A 27,784-nucleotide genomic window follows, 5' to 3' on the forward strand; every position below is an offset into this window, starting at 1 on the left:
CTCTACGTCATGACGTCAGGCATTGCGTCAGGTTTTACGGCCCTTGGCCCTTACGTTCGGGCGTGATGACGTCGCGTCCAGGAGCGGGGCTCCGGGAAGAGAAATACCGAGGAAAGGAGGTGGGAGTTGGGGCCGAGGGGATCCTCGCAGGTCGGCTGCGGTTAAGGATGTGCGGTGCTTGGTGTAAAGAGGGTCCGAGCGAGCCCGTCCCTGTCTCCCGCACTGCGGGACACCTCGCAGTCGACTAAAGTGCTTTCAAATGTCTTTGAGCGGAAGAGCTGACTGTTTAATCCCCCGATCCCTAAAGTCCTCGGGGAAACGAATGTTAACAATGGCGAAGGCCGGGTGGTGGGATTATAAGCAAATGTTTTATTTATTTTTTATCTTTACCCATAGTCTTCAGCAAATATTTAGCACTTCTCCATGTTTCGGCATACAGCAGTGAAGAAGACAAACCCCTACTTGTGTGGAGTTTACTTTCCTGGAAGGGACTCTGTGGTGTAAAATGAACACCACATACAGTAGAAAACGTGTTATGGAGGAAAAAGCCGGGAAGCTGGCTAGGAAACAGAGGTGCAAAGAGCTTCCACGTTTTCTGTAATTTCTATCACTTTTTAAATTTTTTAACTTTAGAAGTCCCCATATATGAAAATTCTAATTTAGAAACGTTCAGGGAGTTCCCCTGATTAAGGCCCCACAGCACAGTGTTTTGGTCTGTATGTTCTGTGAATGTTTCCTTAATAACCATCTGTAGGCTTCAAATAATAAAAGTTCCATTGGTTCAATTTGCAGGAAAATCAGCACGTCACAAAGTAAGACCTTTCCTGCACCGACAGCTTCGCCACTCCGGGCTCCACGAGCCCCTCGGAAGATTGCCGCCATCCCCCCCCCCCCCCCCCAGATGCAGCTGAGCAGCCTCTGAAGAGAGGCCTGTGTTCTCCTGGATTTGGTTTCCCTTACCATTCGTCTGGCCCAGGTGACAGCTCTGAAACACACAAACTCCACGTTGTGAAGAAAACTGAGAAGCCATTCATCTGTTCATTCCCCTCAGCCCACCACAAGCCTAGACGCTGAATGGTGCCCTTATTGCAAAGCTGCCGGGGTAGCTAGGGCCCCAGCGTCCCTCCCGTGAGCACAGAAACCACCACTCAGTTTAACGAATTAGCTTCTAAATTCTAGTTTCTGCTTGTTGGGAGACTCAGATTTAAACAGGCCTTTTTCTGTAATAAACACTCCTCTCCTTTGTCCCCAGATTGTTTCAATTCTCTTTCTGGTGAGCTATGGTGAACTTGGCATTTTACACGATATTCTGACATGCTGCATGGAACAGGCAGGTGTTCGTACTTGGCACCTGACTGGAGGTGCCCAGTACTCATTATGTGCGAAAATCTCTGGACGGATTCAACCAAGTTCACTTTGAAATAGCTGCACATCATCATGAACCTGATGAAGATAGTATGACAGATACTGAGGCCAGCAGGTCTAGGGTGGTCAGTTACACAAAATACTAGAAATAAATCTGATACCTATCTGGAATTGTCACTTCCAGATATCCATAAAAAGTCATTCTGCCTAAAAATGTGTCTTGAATAGAAAAAAAAAGGTTCCTATTTGTTGCAACTGGGTAATGTATATGCAGATACTATTCTACTTTGTGAATGTTTGAAATTAAATCTTCACCTGAGGATATGTTTATTGATTTTAAGAAGGGAGAAACATCTGTGAGAAACATTGATTGTTTCCCATATGCTCAAACCTGGGATCAAACCAACAACGTAGGTACGTACCCTGACCGAGAATCAAACCCACAACCTTTTCATGTACGGGATGCTCCGACCAAGCCACCCAGCCAGGCTTCACCGTGTTATTTTTTAAATCGTAACTATATGGCAGAATTCTAAAACCCCCAGTGATCCATGCCTTCATCTGACCTCCTGCCCTTGAGTGTGGGAGGGGCCTGTAAACACATCACTCCTCTGATTAGGATGCTGTAGGGCACCGGTGACTGAGAGACCCTCCTCAGGGGGCCTGACCTAATCAGGTGAGGCCTTGAAAGGGTCAGGGCAAGATATGGGGGTGTAATGTACAACACGGTGACTATAATTAATGAGGTTGAGTTGTATATTTGATCATTGCTAAGAATAGATCTTAAAAGTTCTTATTAGAAAAAATTGTAACTGTATATGGTGATAGATGTTAACTAGACTTATTGTGATTTTCACATATACATTGAATCATGTTGTATACCTAAAACTAATATAATGTGAGTTACACCTCAATAAAAATAAATAAAATAACCTTTACAGGGGGTGGGGCTATTCCTGAAGATTTGAAGTGTGAGAGGGATCTGACCATAAGTTTTTCTGTCCCTGCTTTGAAGATGGGGGGGGGACCGTGTGGCAAGTGTGCAGGTGACCTCCGTTTGATGAGAGTGGCCCCTTGCTGATGGCCAGCAAGGAAACAGGGACCACTATTCTACAACCAAAAGGAACCAAATTCTGCCACAACCTTGTGCGCCTGGAAGATGACCCCAAGCTCCAGATGAGAACACAGCCTGGCTGACATCCTAATTTCCACATCCTGAGAAACTTAACAGAGAGCCCAGCCACACCAAGCTTGGATTTCTGACCTGTAGACCTGTGAGATGAGTGTTGTTTTCAAGCCACTAAATTTGTGGTAGTTTGTTAGGCAACAATAGAAAACTAAAAATATCACACAGACACATACGCCCAGAGAACAAAGGGTCAAAGAAAAAGGCCGGATGCCCATTTACTTACACTTTTACTAACGAAGACAACAGAAGAAGGATGAGGTTTCAATATTTTATTCAAGTTTTATTTTAAGTGATGTTAATTACAGCATTTGAAAGGGGTGATCTAATTCCACACAATGGAAGACTCTACAATGTACCCATTAAACTGCTAAAAAATAAACTGAGTGGCGAGGATTCAACAGAAGTCTAACTTAGGTTCTGAGTGTTATTACCATGTGATTACAGTCATAGAGACTCTTCCCAGCTCGCAGCTGGAGCTCTTAGAAGCTATTTCATACTCTGGTGCATGGGCAAAAAAAACCACAACAGGAGAGGGAGTACGTCCTGAATGATTGGCTCCATCGCACCCACCTGCTCCACCCCGCAATGGCACAAAAGAAACCACCACCACACCCTGCAGACTACTTTTGGTGTAAAAGAGGTGACGGGCCAGGGTGGAAACAGGTCACGGGACCTGTCTAAGACAGTCCCCTGGGTGAGTTTGCACGCACCGTCGTACAGGGAGCCCCTCTCTCTCTCAGGGCAGGAAATCAAGGTTAATTCTCTGGAAGTCACGAGTTCACTCGTTGAAGCAATACAAATTTACAAAGTGCTTACAAACCATCGGCTCCCACTTGCAGCCGCTTCTAGATGAAAAAGAAACCTGACATCTCGAGAGGGGTTGCCAAGTCCCCCCAAGTCTACAGCTGAAGGACCTTGTGTGGAATCGGGTTTCTTCTGTTCTTCTGAAAGGGTAACGCCTTAAAGCTGAGTCATCTTCACACCTGGAGGTCTAACCTGATACTGAGCAATGCTTGCATCCCAGACAGACAACATTGAAAGGTACACTAAATTCTGAAGGTAGCTATGCTGCAAAATAGTTTAAAATGAAACGATTGTACAGTCTTCACTTATGCTTGAAATTCCAGTCCTAGACCAAGCTTGTGGCCACCTGCGTTGACATTCTTGCCATCCAGCAGTGCTGACAGCGTCAGTTTGATACCTGCGGGGGGGGGGGAATTAGGACGAGGAAAGGGGGAGGTATGAAGAAAAGAGAAGAAAAGTTAAGCACACTGGCAAAACCACGCCAAATCCAAAAACGGCTCCAGCTGTGTGACCAGGGGCAAAACCACGTGGCCCTTCAGGCCCTGACTCACTGCCATCTGACTACTTAATAGGAAGCCTAGAATGAGCTTACACGTCAATCAGCATTACTCCGCCGCCCACCCAAACCCACTCCAGGGACTCCGCATGCCTTTTCCCTTTTATCGTCTCCTGCCACCACACATCTCTCCACCAGAGGTAGTGCGCAGTGAGCTTCTTCAGCAATAGCCCCTTGAAATGAAACCCCAGTCGTAAATGAGACACCAACATCTTACACTCACATTTACAGTGCACACATGCACCCACACACAACTGATATTTTCCCTAGAATCACTTGAATCTGACATCATGTACTCTTAGATTTCCAGGGTTCAAAGGCCCAGCTTATCCAAAGTAACCCCAAGGTGGTATCAGCTCCTTGCAGCTCTAACACACCAGGGACTGTCCTGGCCGACTGCAGGGGAAACCTGCAAACCAGTTTCACCGTGAGGATGACTTACAGGCTAGTTTTAAGAACCTGCTGGACATTAGTTAGCAAGCATTATGCACACTGGGGGAAAGAAAAGAACTAAAAATGTAACAAGTTAGCTTTGATCTTCTCTCCTAATTACTGCTTCTCCTGCTCTCTGAATGTTTTATAATGGCTGCACACCTTTATAAACACTTCGTTATAAAACTTAAAGACACTCATTTACAATGTACTACATAGGCATTTTATAAGCAGTAACGTAAAGCAGCAAACAAGAACCACAATTTTTTTTAAGACAAAGAACTAGCCCTAACTGGTGTGGCTCAGTGGATTGAGGGCTGGCCTGCAAACCAAAGGGTCACTGGTTCAATTCCCAGGCAGGGCACAAGCCTGGGTTGTGGGCCAGGTCCCAGTAGGAGGATGCGCGAGAGGCAGCAAAACATTGATGTATCTCTCCCTCTTTCTCCCTCCCTCCCTCTTTGTCTAAAAACAAATAAGATCTTAAAAGAAAAAAGACAAAGAACTAATTTCACACACAGCCAACACATACCTGGCTTTAGTGTCTGAGTGTATCCGAGCCCGATCAGACTGGAGTTGTTCACTTTAGCCTGGAAAAGGAAAACAGACGGCATGAAAATGCTTAGAACGCCACACTTCCGTCGCTGAAATCAGTCAGACGTCTTAAATAAACCAACTCTGAACTTCAGAACCAAACTGTCTTTTTTCATGACTACTTTGTTTATGGGATTTAGTAAATTCACTATGAAACATACCAAATTTGGGAGACTGGTATCTGAAGGGAAAGTCAACACAAGTTTCAATTAAAACCAAGTTATCATTTACCTTTGATTCCTGAAGGCATGAATGCCCAGGTTCATTTATACTGAGTAGGTCTGTATTCGAGGTATAACGGGTAGGGGACACTTCCATTTATGGGCAGAGAGAGAAAAGGCTCTCTTGGATGGAAGATTTCTTTAAGACTTATTTGTTGGGGAGCAGGGAAAACACAGCAAAAGTGTAGACAGGGTTTTGAGGCTTTTTTTCAAAGGCAGAGAATACTATTAGAATTCTCTCTCGATGGAAAAAAGAAGCCAAAATCACACTGACGTGACAATTCAGCACTGACAAGCCCAAGTTTAACATGGACGTTGGAGCAAGAGAATGACCTAGCCAATCGCTTCCACTTTAGCACTCAGTGAATAAATTCAGTTGGGGAAAGCAGCTGAGTCCAAAATAATTTTGCCCTCATTCCTCTGCCTGAGTTGTAGGGACTGTGCCTCTCCCTGGCCCCATTCTGGCCCAATGAGGAGGCACTGGGAGCAGAGGACGCTCAGGCCACGAGGACACCATGCCCCGGTGAAAGTGGGGCTGCCAAGATGCGTGTTTTCCAGCTCAAATGCTCTTTTCAGACCTGATCGCTCCCACCAGCCAGAGCAGAGCAGGGGAAGGAAGGCCGGCGGTCAGTGCCCTGTCTCGCCGTTCCTTGTTGCCCATAGCATGCAAATAGCAAAACCCCTTTTCCTTCAGTTTTTAAAAAGGGAGCCCAAATGCAGTTTCTCTTTCAGGAGACTTAAAATGGGCTGTCTGTAAGTTACACAAACCAGCCCCAAACCCATCTTGCAACATGAGATTTCCTCATTCCACCCCGAATGGGGTGCAGCCGGCAGTTCCCTGTGACAAGGGACTGAGCTCGACAGAACTTAATGCAAAAACTGTGCAGCAGCCCAAGGGCCGGTGAGCAACGCAACAGGCACTGCAAACTAAGGGGCCAACTGCCAGGCCCCCAGGGCCTGCGTTCTTAATGTGCAGCGCAGAGGCTGGGTAAAAGACTGATAAATGGGGGGGACCGACACTTAGCACCTTAGCATTCCAGGGGGCCCCCTTCCCGGTCTGCAGCAGGAGCAGCAACTGCTTAGAGGCACTTTCCGGGGCCAGGCTGGGTCACGTCCAGGCCTCGGCGCTCACCAAATGTCTGCCCCTGGGCAAGTTACTCAACTTCTCTAAGCTTCCAGTTCCTCATTTGTGGTAACAGAAATGGAATGATTTGAAAAAGAAAAAAAAAAGGCACCTACTTCACATGGGCTGTGTAAGAAATACAGTAATCCACATATAATTGACTCCACACAGCGCCTGGCTCCCACAGAAAGTAGTATTACTCCTAAGAGTTTCCTTATTTCGACCTCTTTTCACAGTGAGAAAATATCTAGCCCAAACATGGAACCCCAGCCATCGGGAATGATTCCACCCCGGGTCAGTGGGGCCCAGGCGACGCCTGACTCTGCGGGTACCCACCGAGAAGCAGGCGTCGGGGTCGATCTGATACTTGGCTGCTATTCCAAAGCGAGTGTTACTGTTTCCTGCTGTCCAGGCGAGATTGACGGCTGTCTCCAACTTCTTGTTCACCTTCTGATAAATGGAGCCACCAAACTCTGTGCCGTCGTTTCTGCAAACAAGCACAGCACAGATGCCCAGCCGCCCAGGAAGGCAGGCAGGAGCAGGGCAGAGCTGCCCAAGACAGAGAGAGGGCAGGGAGGCTGTAAGGGGATGGACCTGATCACAAAACAGGAACAGACACCAGAGCTGGGGGGGTTCAGAGGAAAGGAAGACCGCAAGGCAGCTCCATCAACCACCCAGGCTGCACTGAACTTAAAGCTGGCTTCCAAAACATTCTTTAAAAATAGATGCAGCAACAGGTGACTGGGATTCTGGATTCAGAGTGATTGCTCTCTCCTGCAGCTAATGTTATTACTTTGGTAAATGCTCCTATCGTAAAAATGGTAAGGGAGGGGCAGCAAATGAGATAAGAACACAGCCAGAACCGGAAAGTAAGGCTGGAATGGTGATCCTCAGGTGGCATGGGACAGCCGTTAGTTAGCACCACCAGCTACAGCCACAGCCAAGCCAACCCCTTGGAGAGGAGAGGCCATGACCACAGAGCTTCACCTGCGATTCAAACTGGCCCACCCGTGCACACTGCTGGTCCACGCAGCAATGTCTACAGTCCTGGCAGGGTATGAAAAAGAGCTACTTACTATCTACAAAATGTTTCTGGTCTTTCCAAATGGAGTGAAACCCAGCTGGCCAGACTCCTTCCTCTCTTCCAAACACACCACTTCGACTCCAGCCTCAGGAGTAGTCCCTTCCCCTCCCTGACATGCTCAACACAAACACTGTCACAGTTCTGCCTCATCATTTTGGTGGTTTCCAGCGGAAATGGCACTGGGAACCGTGAAGGCAGAGCCCGTGTGCTTTGGAATCCAGAGCTCAGAACTCACTAACCCAAGAACAAATGCACTGCAAAGTCCGTCTCTTACCCATACAACCTCCATAAAGTAGATGCTCATTAAATACATTCTAGATTCCTACACTCTGCCCTGAAATGCAGCCAGACAGACATTGTACTCCCAGGAACTACAAGTGCCATCTGGCTCACAGGCAACCCTGACTTCTTCGGGAAGTCTGAACAGGCCACACAACAGCCGTTTGCCAAATACAGTAGATGCGAGGCCTGACTGGCGTGGTTCAGTCTGGTGGGGCATTGCCTCACAAAGTGAAAGTTTGCCAGTTCAATTCCTGGTCAGGGCCCAGGCCTGGGTTGTGGGTTCGGTCCCCAGTTGGGGCACGTACGAGAGGCAACGGATCGATGTTTCTCTCCCTCTCTTTCTCCCTACCCTTCCCCTCTCTCTAAAAATAAATAAATAAAATCTTTTGAAAAAGGAAAAAGGAAAAATTTTGAGTGGCTCAAATGGGGATGTTTTCTCGGGCTTAGGTGTGTTTTCTAAAAAGTCAGATTTTTCTACGTACTCTAAAACAACCAACGCAGCCTCCCTGTACTGGGGTCTGAAAACCATAAAGAGAGGGGACTCGTTCAAATTCCTCCCCCTGGAGCACAAAGAGCCTCAGTTAGGCATCTGGGCCCCGCAGGCAACCCGCAGGGCTGCGGGTTAGCTGCGTCAGCGTCAGCGTCAGCGGATCCCATGCCAGGTTCCGGAACAGGCCACGCCCATTTCTTAAGCATCAGGAAGCTCCGGTACAACGGGGAAAACAACAACCAACCTTCGTTCTCCCCCAACCGGCGCCAACTCCCAGCTCCAGACCAAGGAAGCATTGTCCGTCGCAGCCAAGACTCCAAATCAGAAAGCACTTCCAGCCTTGCGGTAGTTCCCCACGACTTTCGTATGTTACCTTTTCTAAACTGACATAACCTTTCTGCCCCCTTCTGGTGTACATTTCTATGAGTTCTAGCGCACATGCAGATTCCAGTGCCTCCCAGCACAACCAGGACGCAGGGCAGCCCCACCCCCCACGCTGCCCCGTGCCACTCCTTTGTAGTCACGACCTGCTCCACCCCCCAAACCACCGGGCTGCCCATCTCTATAGTTTTCCTACGACCTTTTCACATTAAAAGACTCAAAATTTAGACCCTGACCAGTGTGGCTCATGTGTAGGGCATCAGAAGGTCCAATTCCCGGTCAGAGTACGTGCCTGGGTTGCAGGTTCAATACCCAGTCAGGGCACATACTGGAGGCAACCAATTGATGTTTCTCTCTCACATCAATGATTCTCTCTCACATCAGTGATTCTCTCTCACATCAATGATTCTCTCTTTCTCCCTCCCTTTCCCTTGCTCTCAAAATAGATAAATAAAACCTTAAAAACAAAAGATTCAAATTTTACTAGTGATATGTATTTATAATACTATATTAATTATAGAAATTTCCTCCAAAAATGCATTAATAGAAATGTGATTCATTTAGACACTGATACCATTTATTTACTTGTCTTTAAGTTTCAAGAGTCGCTTCCTTAGTGCCCTCTAGTGGACAGAAAGAAGTTTGGTAAAGTTGTACCCCACCTGTGCCACAGGTTAGTTCCTGGGGCCTACCGGGATTTTATGGATGAAATTTTTGTTTCCCTTAATCTAAATCGGCACTCCAACTCTCCAGTTTGATTACAAGAGGCTCCCTCTAACCTAACCTATAACTGTCTCTTCCCTTCACTACACTGTCCAGGAATCAGTAAACTTTTAAGTGCTCCGCCATCCAGCGAGGACACTGCACTACACTGAGAAAGCCGTCTCCTAATTTGTGTCCCGTGCCTGGGTTCCAGCAAGCTGACCCTCATAGGCAACACACAGAGAAAGGGAGAGAGCTGCACCTCCACCCCCCATTTTGTCAAATAAAACCAAAAGGACCTCCAATGACCACATCGCTGCAGAGGGGGGACACTCCTCTGGGCCGACATCGCATGCTCGCTGTCACTGGTCAGTACCCCTGTGTGTACCAGGGACAGCATTTACCGTGCATAGAGCAGAAAGAACCTAAGTCACATCAGTAAACAGCTGGGTGGGTACAGGAAACAGAAGCCCTCCATCTGCTCATCTGATGCCGGCAAACTCACTTCCCAGTGATTCAAACTTGGGCTTAGAAAACAGCCATGAAGAGCAGTGCCCTGCTGTACACACTCACGCCCACACTCACACACTTACACATTAGTGTGGAGCTGGAATTCATCGGTCTTGTAGCCAACCGCAAAGTTGCTCTGGGTCACGCGAGACTTTGCAGTCTCGAAATTCATCTGGTAGCCGGCCAGCCAGCCCTCGTAGCCCAGCACCAGGGCACCGCGGACCGAGGGCCCGGCGATGTCGAAGTCCACGTCGCAGCCCAGGTTGATGTGCTCCCGCTTGTAGCCCGTCTTGATCTTAGCGTTCTTTTTCCTGAAGACAAAGAAACCAGGTTACAGTCAGAAGCTAACTCACCTGGAGACAACCATGCCAAGAAAGGCAAAATTTAAAAAAAAAAGAATTCCAGTTTCAGTAGGGAGGTGGGGGTCCCAGGTCTCCATCAGGCAGCTGCTGAGCCGCAATGGGAAGAGCACAACCAAACCCAGTCTGCAGAAACGCCACAAGACGGAGTGAGAACACAAGCTTGAAAAATAAGCACTAAGTCATTTCCTTTCACTCTCCTCTCCCTGCTCCGTGTAGTAGCCGACACAGGCATTTGTCAGGTAGAGCGCCACCAGGCAATTATGAAACAGACGCCTCTTCACGGTTCTCTCAGACTGTGGGGTAAAGATACATTTGTCTGCCCTGGCTGGTGTGGCTCAGTGGATTGAGCGCCAGCTTGCAAACCAAAGAGTTGCTGGTTCGATTCCCAGTCAGGACACATGCCTGGGTTGCAGGCCAGGTCCCCAGTGGAGGGCCGCATGAGAGACAACCACATATTGATGTTTCTCTTCCTCTCTTCCCCCCCTTCCACTCTCTCCAGAAATATATAAATAAAATAAAATCTTTAAAAAGAAACATACATTCCTCATGGAGGCACTTAAGGAGACAGTCAGTCATCTTCTTAGGCTGTGGCTTACTTACGTAAAAAAGAGGCAAATACTAGATCCTGTCTAAGTAAATACAACAGTGAGACAGTTTTTAATTCCACATTCCTGAGACCCCAGGCCAGGACGACCCCATCTACTGACCCCGGGGGGTTTGTGTGTCTGACCAGATCGGTGCCTGTGACTCAGGACCTGGCATCCCAGCATCCCTCGGGAAGGGATGTTGTGCACACACAGACACATCGCCACCGTGCCTCGCACCACCAGTCAACACTGGAGACACGATCGCACCTATCACACGGTACTCAGACTATCTGCACCCGAGAGTTTCTGTCCCTCGGCTGCAAAGTGGGCGCCTCCCACTCCGTCCTCAGCAGACTGCGCTCTCCGCACAGCCCTGCACGGCCCAGCCGGCGGGTCCTGAATTCCACTCCCTCCTAAAAGAAACCAGCGCTCCTCGGAGGAACGGTAGGTTCCAGGTGGGGGGCAGGAAAGGTGCAAGTCAAGCCTGAGGCACTACCAGAGCTGCAAGGCCTACGCACAAAGCCGGGGCAAAAGGACTGGGCAGCTCACCGGGAGAGCCTCCCGGGGGCTTCAGACATGGGGCCTTGTGAGTCTTTGTAAAAGTAACCCTGGCACCCTGGCTGTACATGTTGTTTACTTCAAAATAATCTGCGGGTGGGAGGGATTCATTGTGAATGTGTAAGTAAAGCATGATTGGCCACAGGTTGATAATTAGTAAAGCTGGTGACAGGAACATAATGAGGGTTAATATACTTTTCTGCATGCTTTTATATGTTTGAAATTTTCCACAATAAAAAACATGAAGGTTAAACGCCCCAGGTCCTCCATGAGACAAGAAGTTCAGAGGTCACAGCTGATGATAAAGCCAAGACCCTTCCCGAGCGACAGTGACACCTGCAACTTTTGTTCCAGTTGCTTCTGCACATTTTCACAAGCTTTGGAAGAAAAGCCCAAGGACCCAACCAAGTAACTCTCAATAAGACAAACTCGAACCTATCAGGGTCGGCCTGCTCTTTGGGGGAAGGAGCCTGGATTTTGGCCAAGCATGCGACTGGCACCAGCTGGGTGGGTGATTGATGAAAAGACAGCTGCTCAGAGCTGACGCTGAGAAAGCGAGGGAGACCCAGAGACGTAACCACCGGCCACGGCGTGACAACTGGCCTGAGTGCCCAGCGCACGGTGTCTCACTGGGTTCTGGCCAAGGACACAAGGTCCCAGCGAAAGGGCAGTGACCCCGGTTTCCCTCCAGGCTTCTGAGCTAAAGGAGCATTCCACTGCTCGCCACTCAGCGGTGGCGCTAATGTGACAAGCGCTTGAGAGAGGCGCCGACCGGTTTGTGGTTAACGAGGCGGCTTTATTATCTATGCTGGGTGCTCAGTGTGGGCGCTGGTCCCTAGAGGGAATCTGCAGCCCCACCCAGATGTGGTCTCCACTCTGCTCCTCAGGAAGCTGGGTGCCTTCCCCGGCTCCACCTCCAGGCCGCGCTGGACAGCCAGCTTTCATTTCCAGTCTCCACCCAGTAGAATGCGTGCACCTTGGTTTCAAAGCGCCATTCTCAGAGAAGAGAAACCACGGCTTTTTGGAGAATTGGCTGGTAGCAGGACTAGGGAAAAGTGAGAAGATGAGCCTGCAACACCCTCTGAAGAAGGCCCCCCCCAAAAAAAAAGATAGGGGCCTGTCAAAAATATACACAATGTCAGCTTGCAGCGCTCCCAACGGCCATGTCTGGGGGCAATATGAGTAAGAAAATAAACATCCATGAACCCATACTGATATATCAAGAAATAAGCGATAAAATAAATAAATGGAAAATAAAGAAAAGCTCATCCTCACAGCAGAATCCCAATTAATAAATGTGGAAGGAATGACGGGAACAGGAAACCATTTGCCCAGCAAAACTGTTGCAGGTAGACACTACCAACAGACACTTCGTGAGTCAAAGCATAAGAAACAGAATATTTACAAAGTCTCAAAGTATCTCCCCGCAAGATAATATGTAAATAATAAGTATCTCCCCACTTACTACTTACAAGGAAGAAAGCAGTGGATGTATAGAGACAGCTGGCAAGCTCCACTTTAATGAAACAGTGGAAGTTTATGTCACAATTAGTGAGGCACATCGCCCTACAAAACTCCTGATGTTATGAAGCACCACAATGGACGCAACACAGCCTCACTCCTATGGCTGGAAAACTGCATAGCATGACCTGCACTGGCTGGCGTGGCTCAGTGAATGGAGCACCAGTCTGCAAAGGGAAGGGTTGCCAGTTCGATTCCCAGTCAGGGCACATGCCTGGGGTGCAGGCCAGGACAGAAGTGGGGGCATGCACACACTAATGTTTCTACCCCTCAGTCTCTCCTTCCCTTCTCCTCTCTCTAAAAATAAATAGAACCTTTTTTTTAAAAAACTGCCTAACCTGAGTTTAGCCATGCGGAAACATCAGACAAATGCAAGTGGAAGAATTCTAGAAAAGAACTGGCCAGCCATCTTTCAATGTGTCAAGGTCACACCCTGACTGGTGTGGCCCAGTTGTTCGGGTGTCATCCCGCCAAGCGAACAGTCACCAGTTTGATCCCCCCTCAGGGCTCATGCCTGGGTTGCAGGTTAGTCCCAGGTCGGAGTGCATACGAGAAGCAACGGACAGATATTCTCTCTCACATAGATACCTCTCTCCCTCTCTTTCACACACTCTTCCCCTCTAAAAATAAATAAAATCTTTTAAAAGTCATGAAAGACAGAGAAAGACTGCTCCAGGTTATAGGAGACAAGGGACATGACAGTGAGTGCGCTGCGGCCCACCCCACCGGATCGTGGACTGGAAAGACCCCAGTGCGACAGCAGGCCGGTCAGCGCGTCAGGGCCCCAGGATGTCCTGGTTCGAGAGCCATGGACGACGTTCACACTCGGAGAAGCTGGGTGAAGGAGGTCCGAAAACTCTACACACCATTTGTGCCACATAGGTAAATACAGAATATTTCAACATAAAAAAAGTTAAATTAAACAAAAGCCTTTCCTCTCGTGTGTATAACTGCAGGACCCGGAAAGTCCTCTGCTACCTCCCAAAGGGAGTGTGGAATCCCTTACCAGTCCCAATGGGTGCCACCCAGGGCAGCGGGCAAAGTCCCAGGCGGCACAGTCAAGCACGTGGGCACATGCGCCAGCCCCAAGTCCTATCCAGAGGTCACCCAGAGCTTCCAGGATAACCTCTCCCATCACGCCAGGGTGCTAGGCAGGAAAGGGACGAGCAGGAAAGCAACACTGCTGCAGAACACGCCAGCAGACGGGAGAACAAGAGCAAACTCAGCTCCCGGCCACAGGCTTCAGATCATCCATAACCAAATTACACAAAGACTCTAACCTGCGGAGGCGGGAACCCTGTCTGCCCAGCCCCTTCTCGTCGCCCCTTGCCCAGTACAGGGTCTGAGTTCAGGGGATTCCCCTTCTAAAGGACACCTGTCAGGCAGGTGGGGGGAGTAAAGGGTAAAGGAAGCCAAATACACGGCAACAGAAGAAAATCTGACTTGCAGCAGGTGGGCACACAATGCCACATACAGGTCCTGTGTCACAGAAACGCACGCGGGAAGCCTGCATAACCTTAACCAATGCTACCCAATAGATTTAATTTAACACACACACACACCCTGGCTGGGCAGTTCCGGTGGTCGGAGCATCACCCTGACACACCAAGGCTGCGTGTGCAGTCCTGGCCAGGACACGTGCAAGAAGCAACCAATGACGCATGAACAGGTAGAACAACACACCCACATGTCTCTCTCTCTCTCTCCAAATCACTAAATTTAAAAAAATTCTTAAAGACACTTGTCAGAAGGGAAAAAAGAAAGAGGAAAATAATATAGAATGGCAAAAAGTGCATTTCATGTTGCCACTGAATTGTACACTTACAGATGGTGCAGAAGGCCGATTTCAGGGGTGCACTTGACCACAGTTGTAGGGAACTAAACTATGAAAGGAAGTCACACCCTTGAGCCTGCCATCGTGTGCAAAACCGCCTTCCGCAGGATTGGGAGACCACTGCCGCACGCAGAAGATGGCCAGAGTGGGCTCTTCTCTTCTAGAGCAATTGCAATCCCTCCTGAAAGCTCCGGGCACACCATCCTGCCTTGCTGGAGGTGCCCGGTAACCATCAAGCCTAACGGGTTTGTGGCTGGGGAGCCTGGGGCAAAAGGTGTGGCCTCCCTCAGGAGCCACTGAGCAGTGAAGCCCACACGTTCCCGGTGTCCCCAGGAAGCTGGGCCCACAGGGCCCTCCACACCTGAAATGTGGGGCTGGCACCGGAGACCAGCTAGCCGCTGCTTCCAAACGGCGCTGACCACCCTACAGCCTCACTCACGTGGAAGGGAGTGTAACTGACCCGAAACGGAGCGGCCCCCACGGCTGAGGCCTGGACAACACGGGCAGACAGCACAGGGAAAACAGACGAGACTCTTACCCAGTGTTCGGTGAGAAGGATGAGTCAAAGGTCAGCTTCAGTCCACGCGCAAGCTGAACAAAAAGAAAGCGGCCAGGAGGTTGAGTCACGGGGCAGGCCAGCGGGGTCAGCGGAAACACCGCCCCCGCGCGGGCGCGCGTACCTGGTCCTCCACGGTGATCTCCGTGCCCAGCGTGTTGTCCGTGTTCCACTTCTCCGTGAACGTCAGCCCGTACTCCGTCCACCTGTACTTGGTTTCCAGGCTGCCCGTCACTTTGGTGGTCTCGGTGTTGGCGGAGCCTGAGCTCGTGAATTCCTGGCAGGGAGGGAGGCAGTCACGGCCCGAACTGCAGCCCTTCGCCTCGCATCACCCGACCCTGCACTTTCCTTCACGCAACAGGTGGCGCCTGAATGCGTGGGGCAAACGCTAATTCTACAGCGCATTCAACTATTTCAGCAGAGGGCGCTAAAGGAATCTGAGAGTTCAAAGAGTCTCGTGGGGAATCCTTCATCAGGAGACAGCCTCCTTCCTCCTCCTCGCTCCCACAGGGGGCGCTGGCCCCCCGCTCCCCCCCACCCCACCCCCGCCAGCCTTGTACGCAGAAAAAATACGAGCTAGAGCTGTCACTGCAGTAATTCAACCCCAAACCTCCTGCCTTCCAATAATCACCACATGCACCATCTCAAAGGGCCTACTAAGATTTTTTAAATAATCACGTGGCATTGAATACAGACCAATTGTGAAACTAAGAAACAAAAGAAACCCTGGCCAGTGTGGCTCGGTTGGTGGGAGCGTCTTCCGGTAAACAGGAAGGTCACAGGTTTGATTCCCAGTCAGGGCACATACCTAGGTTGTGGGTTTGATCCATGTTTCTCTCTTGCATCAATGTTTCCTTCCCTCTCTCTCTCCCTCCCTTCTCCTCTCTCTAAAATTAATAATCATGTGCAGGGGAGGAAAAGGGAGGGGAGGGGAGGGGGGAAACACAAGGAAAAATAAAACTGACTCCTGCCCCGTATACTGGAGAGCATTAAGGGCTGCTGAACTGAGGACCTATTAGTGTGGTTCTCCCTGGGCCACCCACCCCGCAGAAGACAAAATAAATGTGACAACTACCAGCTGCCACAATCATGAAAGTCCCTTCATGGGACTCTGCCACACCAGACAGAGCAGTTCATTGCCAATCTGTAATAAACACCCGTGCTCCGGGAGGGTCAGACAACTTACCAGTCCATTCTCAGATTTTGTTTTCAACTCGAGTTTTATTAAGCCGAATCCTAAAGAAAGAAGGTGATCACTGTCAATGGGTGAACTAAGCGACTCCAGAGCGTCCCCTCTGCCTCCCTTCCGCACTCTCAGATGCCACAGGGCGTGGGGGGCACAGGGCGTGAAGCGGCTCCATGGCGGCCAGACCAGGCACCAGCCCCGCCTGGCCCCCACCTGTGCCACTGAGGGGGTCTGAGGAAAGGGTGCGGGCGGTGGGGGCAGGTGCCTGCAGATGGGCTCCCTGCAGAACTCCCACTCCACTGAGGCGGTATCCACGGAGCCACTGCCACCGCGGAGGGCGAACAGGGATGCTCGTTGACCTGCAGCCCCTCGCCAGCCAGCCCCCCTGGGTGCACGACCACGGCCACTCTCCCAGCCATGGGAAGCTTGTATTTTCCCCCTGATGTGAAAGTTCTGAGACCTGACCGACCTGGGGCGCCCAGCCTATGCTGGGCAAAACCCCAAACGAGCCAGTGGAGCCTGGGAGCTGGAGGCTGCTCCCCGCCCCACTCGGCCACACTCACCGTAGCCCTTGGTGAAGACGTCCCTGGCCGGTTTGCCGAGATCAATGTAGGTGGGCGGCACAGCCATCTTCTGCTGCGACAGAAGAACCACCAGAATGAATGCATCGGTAATTACAGACAGTAGTTTCCCACCCGTAAAAATTATCAGGTACAGCGATCAATAAAGCCCTCAGCACTGAGTCCCGGGCACCTGCCCTCTCGGGCGTGGGCAGAGCGGCCGTGCGGTCCCGGCCTCCTTCAGCGGCCAGAGCCTGAGACGCCGTACGCTTCTGTCGACTGCAGGTCGCCCGCCTTCAGACCACCCCCCCCTGCGCAGAGGCCAGCAGAGGCAGGAGTCAGTAAATAGTTGCTGAATGAACGACTTGTCAGACGCGTTCCCATGAGCCAGCTACTTTACTGAACGGCAGGAGGCTTGCCCATAAAAGATATCGTCTGACAGAACTTTGACTGCTAGCACATTAAGTGCACCGACTAGAGATCAGAGTTTTCCCTGGTGACCTATGTGCCCCGCGGTCTGATTTCGTTAATTCAACAAATATTTACGGTGTACCTCCTATGCGCCAGAATGGACCCAACTTTTTTTTTAAGATTTCATTTATTTACTTTTACAGAAAGGGAACGAGAAGGAGAGAAACATCAGTGTGTGACAGATACCTCAATCGGCTGCCTCTCACAAACCCCCAGCTGGGAACCTGGCCTGCAACCCAGGCATGTGCCCTGACGGGGAATCGAACCAGTGACTTTTCGGTTTGCAGGCTGGTGCTCAATCCACTGAGCCACACCAGCCAGGGCCTGGAATGGACCCAACTTTTCACTAAACTTTTGCATCTTAGGGGAACCCACTTTTACAGTATCATATTCCGCACAGGAACATAGTAAAGGATGACTAGGCAACTCTTCACATGAAAAGTAATGTAATCACACCCCTGCCCCCAAATTTAATTCAAACATTAACGAGCTCCAATGTGACTTTTTCCTTTAAAACCAGCTACTGGAGTACTACTTGGGATTGTTGCATATCACTAAGTCAGTCAACAAGCATTTATTAAGCGCTCGGTACTCAAGGAAGGCGAGCAATTCACACAGTCCTTGCCTCAGAGACCGCACAGCGCCCCTCGGAGGCTCTGCTAAGTCACACAGGCCCACGGGATTCAAAGCCTGAAGCCGGACAGCATCTTCCTCCGCACCTTCGCCATCTCCAGAGTCATTAGCCCGCAACTCAATTAACCAGTGTGGTTCCATCAATCTGCGCGATGCGGCACATCTAAAGGGCCAGACTGGCGCTGCACACGCCACACCGGAGGCCACAGCTACTCACACGAACAAACACCTGCACCGCATGCTCCTGGTGCAGGGAGCCCACGGAGAAGGGGTCCCCGGGACCGCGGGGGACCAACACCACAACCGGAAGCCCCGCTCCTGACCCAGACCAACTTCAGACACCTTGCAGGGGGCCCACTCAACCAATGAGCGCTTTGGAAAAGAAACACCTATAAACTTCCACAAACCCACACGATAAACCGTGGTCCGGGTCCTATCTTACTGTTTTCCAGGTGGAGCTGACTCCGACCCACGTGTGGGGCAGAGCACAGGGGCGGCGCTAAAGCCGCTGGCGCCGCCCTATTTTGTTGTTGCCATTCTCACCTGCAGTCAGTCGGGAAGCATAGGCCGCTCCTCCCACATGAGGGTCAGAGCGCAAAGAACTTGGGGGAAGATCCATTTTTAAGCTGCCCCCCCCCCGGCTCTTTCAAGTCTAGAGACTCCCCCTCCACCCCAAACCAAGCCTAGGGCATGCCCATCCCAAGGGCAGACCAGGAAACCACCCCCCCTATTAAATACCCCCAGCCTAAGGCATATGGCCCAGCATGGCCCCCTCCCAGGAGAAGCAACCAAACAAGCCCGATGGAAGGCTGAGCGAATGCAGCCCCAAGAAAACTGGCAGAACATGTCAGCAAGCCTCTCAGAATGTTCTCCACCCACGCCAGCACCAACAGGTATCTGGACTTCAGCACGGCCTCCTCCCCAGCTGTTCTCAGACTCAGCCCCGGGGTGAGGGGAGAGCATCCAGTGGCGTCACCTCTGAGCCAGCCAAGACCTCCCCGCAACCCAGAGGCCAGGGCCTTCCCAGCGCCCGCCCTGGCTCCGGCCGCTTCACAGATCGAGCAGCTGGCGCATCTGGAGAGGCCGGTCCCCCAGGGAAAAGGCAGATCACCTTACCGTTCCCCAGACGCCCTCCCTCATCACTAATCCCCAACACCGAGCAGGCAAAGCCACCTGCCAAAACGCGCTCCACGCTCAGCAAACACCACCCTGAGTACAGGCCGCCAAGGAGACTGCCGTCCAAGGACAAAGGAGGTGGGGTAGCAGAGGGCTCCCAGGTGAGGCCAGGCTCCCCTCGGGGTTGAGAGCTCCAGGTCAGCCCCAAACCCACCCCTGAGCCAGAGGGAGCACCCACCAAGGGGGCAGGAGGAGACCCCTTCACTAAGCACCCCCCCAACCCTTTGAGGGAAGGCCTGAGGCCGCTCTGCCTCTCTGAGCTCAGCATTTTTTTTTCAGATTTTATTTATCTTTAGAGGGGAAGGGAAGAAGGGAGGGAGAGAAACATCAATGTATGGTTGCCTCTTGTGCATCCCCTGCAGCCCAGGCATGTGCCCTGACTGGGAATTGAACCTCAGTTGTTTGGTTCGTTGGCCCGTGCTCAATCCACTGAGCCACACCAGCCAGGGCTGAGCTCAGCTTTTTACAACTGCAAACATCAGCCAGAAAATGCCCATTGCACACAGTTCTCAGCAGCACTTCAGGAAGAGTTCTACTATAGAAGGAACGATTCCATTCATGTTCTTCAGGCCAGTACTGGAGGGAAAGGAATTCCGCATTCTGCTCTCTCACTGAATTCCCCGCCTGCACCAACTGGGAGGTGGAACCCTAGCCCTGGGCCCTCCCTCTGTCCGCATCAGCTCACCACCTGTCCCTACAGGGTCCACCCCACGTGTCTGCAGAAGCTGGGCCTCCAGAGGTTGAGCATGAGTCAGGACGCACTGGCATGGGCAGAGCCGCCAACCCAAGACAGAGGGAAATCGGACGAATGCAGGGGGGAGGCCGGACCCCAGGTCTGGGCCTTGGGGATGGAGCACAGTCCCTGAGGGAAAGTGAGGGATGGGCAGGGCCAGTGGAGCAGACCTGCCTACGGTCACCAAGGACTCTGAGAAGGACCAGTAAGTAAATCACACCAGGAGACAGGAGTCCCTGGTCCTCTCCACTGCCTGCCAGCCTACCTACCCAACCTTTCCCTGGCTGACCTTGAACAATTATGCAAGCTCCTGTCCGGCTCAGGAGTGAAAATCCAGTCCACACTGGAAGCTCGGAGGGGAGAGATAGTATATCACCGGGCATGGACTGCGTCACACTTATATAACCTCGTCTGGGGGGGCATACCCACCTCAGCTGGGCGGCTGCATGTCAGTGACAGCTGCTCTGCTCCCAGCTCCCCCCTGGCTCCCACAAATGCACACCCACCCCCAAATCACACCTTGAACTCAATGCATCCCAGAGCTTATGGTGCATAAATTTATCCAAAACATGGAAAAAGTTATAGGTGCAAAGATGCCAAGGCCTGGCACATAGTAGTCATTCAACATAAATGTCTGTTTCATGAGTAAATGGCCAATGAACATCCAAGTGTTTTTAGAGTAAGAGGAAAAGGGAAGAAACTAAGTATCTGACAACAGGGACTAAACCAGTGACAATGTAACCAGGAAGCAGGAGCTCCGCCCAGCAGCACCACCAGAGACAGGGGACCCGAGACCCACAACAAGGGCCCCTCCCCCACCCGGGGGAAGGAGACCAAGTGCCCTCAGAGGGAGCACTGCCACTGGCCCCAGAACCACGCCTGGGCTCGTGGGCCGTGAGGAGCCACTTTAGGGGGACTGACATGCCTGAGTTTGAAAAATTCACTCGACCAACAGATCAGCAAAAATGCGAGTGGCAATATTGGCGATCGGGGTGGAAAGTGGTCACTCCAGCCACGCCACATGGGAGAACTGGGTACAGCGCAGCCCTTTTGCAGCCGATTTCTGGCAGTGCCCAAGCGGGCATGCACAAACCCCGAGGGCAATTCTGCAGCTGGGGGCTCACCCACCACAGCCCCGAAGGGGTTCCCGAGGAGGCTCGCAGCTGTGTTATTTTGGACACCAAACCCAGAAGCAGCCTAAATGTCCATCCCCAGGCAAATGAATGAATAAAACGTCCGGCACTCGCAAACGAAGAAGCAGCACACGGTGAGTAAGCCGAAGAGTGAGGTGAATTTAAACACAGTGGCATAGCAAGCTATCTGTGACAGAGGCAAAAAGCAAGTCACGAGAAACCGGCCGTCCCGTGCACCTAGAGGAAAGCCTGCGGATGAGGGGAAAGGGCGGAAGGGCCCGGGCCGATCTGCAAATGGGGCCGCCCAGGGGCTACTGCACCCAGCAAAGGGTGCACAGGGAAGGGGTGCAGTTAAAACAGGATTTTCATCTCTTATCCTACTTCACTATTTGTTTGTATATATTGATTTTTTTTAAGGACAGAAAAATTAAACATCCAAACATTGAGTCCAAACTAATCCATGTTGCCTTTGCCACAAGTCACATCCTAATCGGCTGCCGCAGCAGGAACCAGGAGGTGTCCACACTGGCTCCGAACCACAGTTCAAACCTCACTGAGAGGGCAGGGTTAACAGGAAAGGCCAGTGGAGGGCTCGCTCTGCTCCCAGGAGACCGACCACCTGCAGCTTTGGTCACCCAGCCCGGCGGGCAGGAGCAGGGCAGGGCTCCCGGGGCTTACTCAGCCGAGATGGAGATCGCCTGCGGCACCTGTTCAAAAGCCTCCTTCCCACCCTCTCAGCCTTTCGCTGCCTAACCGGCAGGGCCGCCGACAGGCGCAACTGAGAAGGGCACCCCCACTGCACAGAGCACCCCTCAGAACCCCCACTTGAAGTCTGCATGATCTTTTCTCTGCGGAGGGCCCAGGCAGCAGAGCTGTGGTGGCCTTCACAGAGCCAGCCACCAAGGCCACGCTGACACTGGGAGCAGGGTGGCCATGGTCCCCAAGCTCAGTCAGGAACAGCTGGGAGGAACAGCGTGGACACAGGTAACAACAACCAATGGGGTAAAGACCACATCTGCACGAGCAAGGGTGTCCCAGGAGGCCCTGGCCACAGCAGCCCCCAGCCCATCAAGGTGCCCAGCCACAGGCCAGCGACTGCTGGGGGAGGTGGGGGCCAGCAGCAGGTCCAGCTGGCGCTGGCCTTCCCAAGCCATGTCACATTGGACAAACCGCTTAAACCTTCTATCCCCAGGGTCTCATTTTACTCATCTGTAAAATGGACCTAACAACAGCACCTTTCTACCGGAGTTGCCACAAGGACTAAGCTAACGGACAGAGCACAAGGACTGCCAGGCACTGCGGCCCCTCAACAAGCAGTGGTAGTCACCACACCCCTTATTCCGGGTGGTCTGTTTGCCCCTCCACATGCGATTTCCTCCTCCATCCTGCTCCGTGCCTCCAGACCTGACCGCTGCAGACTGTTGCCAGTGGGCTATGGCTGGGTTTGGCCAACGGCAGCATCAGCACAAGATGGGCGTGAGGCCGGGGCGCAGCACCCCCAGGCTCCCTCCCTGCTGGACCTTGGATGGGCAGTGGCTACTTTCTATTGCCCAAGCCCCAGCTCCCGCCCCAGTTCCAAAGAATCCCTGGGGCCCCACCCTCTACCCACACCTTTGCAAATGACCCATTATGCTTCTTGATTTTTTATTGCCCCGTGTGTGTACCCAGCCCCTGCGAGGTCCTTGACCAACAAGGCAACCCTCACCATCACTGCCCCTAGATTCCCCTGGGAAGGGATGGCTGTGGGAAAGCTCGAGGCTCCGCTGTTTCTCTAACGCACGGATGCCAGGTGGTTCTGCCCAGGGCAGAACCGGGCCAGCCTGTAGTTGGAACACCAGACCAACCAGGGACTGATGCGCATGCACCTTCCCCCTCATTCTGGGGGCCAAGAAAAGCAACTTCCCCAGCAGGCCAGCGCGGCTGTGAGGGCCAATCAGCACCCTCAGGAGCACCCCCCCCCCACGCCGCACTCCACCCCACGCCTCCTCGCCAGGAAGAGGCAGCCCAGGAGAACAGCCCCGGGAGGCTGGCAAAGCCCATGTCCCAGGCTCTGGTAGCAGCAGGCCTGTGTTCCCAGCGCAGCTGCCCTCCCCTCCCCCTCCCACATCAGTCTCCGGCAGGGCGGCCCTGCAGGCGCTGCTTCTATTTTAATACGTGCTGGGAGCTGGGCCGCCACCAGCGCCGCCTTCCACAAGCCTGGAGAGAACGTAGCTGACTTGGGGGCAGGCTGCCCACCCACCCACCAAGAAGAGAAGGCCTGGGCTGGCAGGAAACATGCCAAGGGCTGGCTCCTAGGAGCACCCAGGGCTCCTTCATGACCTCAGGCACCTCATGTTCCCTGGAGCCTTACACCTGGCCCGACAAGCCGGGTTAAAGGGGACAGTGCCGGGGCGGGTGGACTCGGGAGCCCAGCAGCCCTGAGTTCCCATCCCACTCCACCACCCTCCAGACAGGTGCCTGAGGGCAAGTCACAGCCCACCCGCACCTCAGTTTTCCCTCGGCTCTAATATGGGGAAAGGGCACCCAACTCCACACGCTCGCGAGGGCTAGGTCAGATTAATACAAAGCACTTAATACAATGGCAGGTACCTGACAGGTGTGCAACAAGCACAGGTATTTTACTCAGGCTTTCATTTTATATGCTCCTCACCATAATTAGGGCTGCCCTGCAGGCTGCCCAAAGGTCACCCTGAACCACTGGGTCCAGAGTCCTCCCTGACCATAATGAGGCATTGTCCAGCTGAGTGCTGTCCAGCCAGGTCCTGGAAGAATGCCTCCCACCTCGTCCCAGGAGAGCGCACCCCCCTGACAGACACCCAGGGCCAGTGACCTGGCACCGGACAGGAGTGACCCTGCCGAACACTGTCCACAGACGGCCGGCCCACATGCAAGGGTGGGCGTGCTCACTCCCTTCACTGTGAAGGAATGACTTCCCGGAACAGCAAAAGGAAGTCGCCTCTGTCAGCCCCTCCCAAAGGCCCCCTGGAGGGCCCACGGCAGTGTGACAGCCTCAGCACTGGGGACACAGAGCTGGATGGCCCTGGCTGGCTCCCTCACTGCTCTGGGCTCTGGGCTCCTGACCTGGGAAACGGTCCCAGTGCAGCACCCTGGGGTGGAGGGGGAGTGGGGCAGGGAGACCCGTGACCGGGACCCCTACCCCCACCCTGGCCGAGGAGTCACATAGCATCAGTCAAGCCCTTGGGGGAGTGATGGGCAGGCCCTCAGTAACCAAGGAACAGGAAGAGTGTGAGAAACTGAGGAACAGGAAGAGTGACTTGGCTTGAACCGGACCCTGTGACTCACAGCAGAGCTGGGCTGTGCACTCAGTCTGCTCTCCAGGACTCTGCTGGAGCTGTTCTGGTCAAAGGGCCGAGATTCCCCTTCCTCCCCCCACCACCCCAGGGCAGGCAGGAAATCTGAGGCTGGGCTCAGGTCCAGCTGAACCTCTACTGCTCACCTTCCTTCGGTGGCCACCAGAGCAGGCTGGGGGGGTGGCGCCCAAGACCACAGACGTCTGAGCCCCAAGGCGCTGCCTTCAGGCTCAGCTGGCTCTCAGCCACACACATGCCTCCTTGTCGCTACCACCAGATGTCACACTGTGAGAAATGCCATCAAGGGCAAAGTGGACTTGGGTGCCTCAGTAGCATTTTACCGGAAAAGGTTGGGGTGAATGTAGCCCATGACCACCAGCTTGGAGGTCACTATCCACCACTGCCTAGTGTCCAGCGGGACCAGAGAGGCCCACAGGCTACTGCTTACTGTAAGTTCCCCAAGCCCCTATGTTCGTGTCTACAAACAGCCCCCGCCAACAGCCTAGATAAAACTAAGTAATGAACCAAGCGCAGCGCCCCCCCCCCCCCCGCCAGGGTCAAGCTCTTTATTCAGGTCAACAGCAGCAGAAGGCATCGGAGAGGGAAAGAAAGGCACAGGCCAAGGCCTTCAGGAGAATCCCACTCACCCAGCCCTGCAAGCCCAGAAACACCAGTTCCACAAGTTTCCCGCTGGACTTGAGAAGTCCCAGAACGAAGACAACTCGAAGACAAGAAGACAACGCGTTTAAAGTAGCAGCTTTTCAAGTAGGAAACAGTGCTGCCTCACTCAGTGCTCTGGGGCTGCGCGTGCTGTGGCAGCTCTTTGTGTGCACGGCTCTCAGCTGGGCCGGGCTATTTTCTGGGAGGTAGTGAGATGTGTGTGTCCGTCAACAAGGCTCCAGGATCCAGGGACTCTGGCCTGGGCCTGCAGCCACTATGTGGCCACTCAGTGATTCCACAAACGCTTCATGAGCACCTACTACGGGCCACACTCGGGAAGGGTAAACACTATCCTGTCAACGGGGTGAGCCAACTCTTAGATAAAAAACAAGTGTATTCACCCCACAGAGCCTTCCCAAGTACCTACTGTGTGCTGGGTGCCACCATCCCAGGCACTGAAAACAAAGCTAAAAGTGCTGAAGCCTTCAGGTGTGGGGAACCCAATCCAGGGCTGGGGTGGACAGGAGGGACAGCCCTGTGCAGGGCAGCAGGAGAAGGGGCCCACCTCCCAGCCTCCTGGGAGAGAAGGGGGGAGGGGATGGGCCTCAGGGGGAAGACGCCCAGGCTCAGCCCAGGTCTGCACCCACTTCCTGCTCCAGCCTGACCCTGTCTGTCTGTAAACTTAAAGGGTTTTTCACGAATATCCTGAAAAGTACTCAATACCTGGCACACAAATGTTTGATAATGTCTAATGTTTAAGTCCACAAGGGGCTACATTTCTTGGCCGTTTTCCAGAAAACCACGTGGAGCACAGGGGCCTACTGCGGGGAGGCCAGACGGCCCACAGACAGCCTCCAGGGTAAATGTCAGGCTTCTCCGGAGGCCTCCTCCTTGCCAGGCACCGTTCTGAAGGCTTCACGGTCAGCAATTCACATTAAACTTCCCAAAACCCAAGGAAGGAGAGCTGCAATCGCTCCCATTCTGCAGATGGGAGCACTGAGCCGCGGCGTCCTCACCGCTGTGTGACCTTGGACAAGTCCACCAGGGCCACGGGCCTCAAATCCAAAGGGCTCTGAACCAGTTTCATGAATGCCACGTTTGGTTCATGAACGAGGGACGGACACAAGAGTCCTTGCTTGCTCTTGGAGACAGAGAGGCTAAGGACGGAGAGGCCATGTCGCTCTTGCGAGGGCGCGGGTTGGGGGGGGGGCCTCCTTATCCGGTGCCTCACCTCCTGCCCTGGCCCCGCGCCCCTGCGGCCTAAGTCGACTCTGGGCCTCCAGTTCCGCCCTGATGGCTCTGGCACACTCGTCCAGTGCTGGGCGCCAGCTTCTCCAGGCGTGGATCCGACAGGGCGTGAGGGGCTGGGGGCGCCGGACCATGGTGGACCCATGAGCTCACCCTTCGGGGACAGCCTGGCCCGGACCCAGCCGGGGGTCTCTGCCCGGGGAGCGTGGGTGGCAGGCGGGTCCTTCCCGACCTGCACTGGCGGGATCGAGGGCCAGAGGGCGCCGCCGGAGAAGGTCACCCAGACCTGCAGCCGGCAGGGCCTCCACGCCACGGTCCGCGCCCTTCCACCAGCGAGACCCCGCAGGCTCTGGCCCCCGGCGCCTCCGGATGCCTGGCCTCCAGCTCCCCGACCCCGGCCCGCTCGCCACCCGCCCGCGCGGCCTGCTCTGCCCGCCGCTGACCAGGCAGGCCCGCGCCGGCCGCTCCGGCCCCCTCCTAGGCCTTCGCCTGTCCTTCTCCTCCCCTCCCCCCCCAGCTCCCCGGGGCCCGCGCACTGCCGGGAGCAAAGGCAGAGCCCCGGCCTGTCTCCGCTGCGCCTACCTCACAGACGGTGGCAGCGGGATCGGCGGCGGCTACGGCGGGGACTGCAGAGCAGGGAACCAGGGAGCAGCGGGCCGAGGGCGGAGCGGCAGGACGACGGCGGCGCGGACCCGCCCCGACTCTGCGCGCACGGCCGGTGAGCTCCGCCCCGGGGCCCGCCCCGACACCGCCCAGTCCCCTCCTGGTCCCCGTTCAGCTTTGGCACGGTGTGGCGTGCGCCCCGGCACGGGTGGCAGAGCCGAAGCGCACTTGTCTTGTGCGTGCGAGGGGACAAGCGTGCGGGCCGCCCGCGCCAGGCAGTCTGCCGGACATCCCGAGGGGCCGAAGCATGCGGGGCGGCGGGGTATTCGGGTTGGCTCCCCGGTGGCCGGGGGTACGTCTGCGGTAATGCAGGCGGCGGGGTCTGATGCACTTGCTGGACCCCGCGACTGAAGACACCCCCCCCCCGTCCCCGGAGCTGACGTGGCGGGTGGCCCTGGACCGGGGAGACCTAACTTGGGCGGCTGAGGAGACTGTCCCCTGAGTACCACCGGCAAAGCCCACGCGGGGTATGAAATCGGGCACCCAGATCGGCCGGAGGATCCGGGTCCAGGAGGCGCGGGGACGGAGGACTGGCCACCGCCCACTGCTCCTGCGCCCTCGACACCTGCGCTCGGCGTGGCCGACCCGGAGGAGCCGCGTGGCTCACCCAGCCCTGCGTTGGCCCGGGCGAAGCGCAGCGCCCCGGAAACTCCCCTGTGCGCCGAGTCTGCGCTCCAGACCAGCGGTTTTCCTGGCAGCGAAGCGGCGAGCAGCCATTCTTGGACGTCTGATGAGTAGGAAAAGCACAGTGCGTTTTGCAAGAACGTCTCCCTGGTCTCGCCACGCGCGGAGGTGCCGCGGGTTCCGGCCAGCGGGGGGCCGCTCGGGCCCTGCCCTCCCCACGCGGAGCCCGGTTAAACGG

At 53.8% G+C, this 27,784-nt stretch overlaps 1 protein-coding gene across 2 annotated transcripts; it reads right to left on the reverse strand.

Moving 5' to 3' along the window:
- Positions 1 to 2,808: 2,808 nt before the first annotated feature.
- VDAC1 (voltage dependent anion channel 1) lies at positions 2,809 to 26,951 on the reverse strand. Of its 2 annotated transcripts, none has more exons than XM_037129874.2 (9): positions 26,842 to 26,951; positions 16,898 to 16,967; positions 16,335 to 16,384; positions 15,273 to 15,425; positions 15,131 to 15,183; positions 9,814 to 10,041; positions 6,618 to 6,768; positions 4,876 to 4,933; positions 2,809 to 3,755 (listed from the first exon to the last, which is right to left on the reverse strand). In XM_037129874.2, the coding sequence occupies exons 2-9, from the start codon at positions 16,962 to 16,964 to the stop codon at positions 3,664 to 3,666; spliced, it is 852 nt and encodes a 283-aa protein (XP_036985769.1). In that variant the 5' UTR covers positions 16,965 to 16,967; positions 26,842 to 26,951; the 3' UTR covers positions 2,809 to 3,663. The 2 variants fall into 2 exon arrangements, with proteins under 2 accessions (XP_036985769.1, XP_036985768.1); XM_037129873.2 differs by having other exon boundaries at positions 16,898 to 16,970.
- Between the last annotated feature and the right edge of the window lie 833 nt (positions 26,952 to 27,784).

The sequence above is a fragment of the Artibeus jamaicensis genome, unplaced genomic scaffold, assembly GCF_021234435.1.
Source record: "Artibeus jamaicensis isolate MK-2021 breed Jamaican fruit bat unplaced genomic scaffold, CSHL_Jam_final contig_786, whole genome shotgun sequence".
Taxonomy (NCBI): Eukaryota; Metazoa; Chordata; class Mammalia; order Chiroptera; family Phyllostomidae; genus Artibeus; species Artibeus jamaicensis.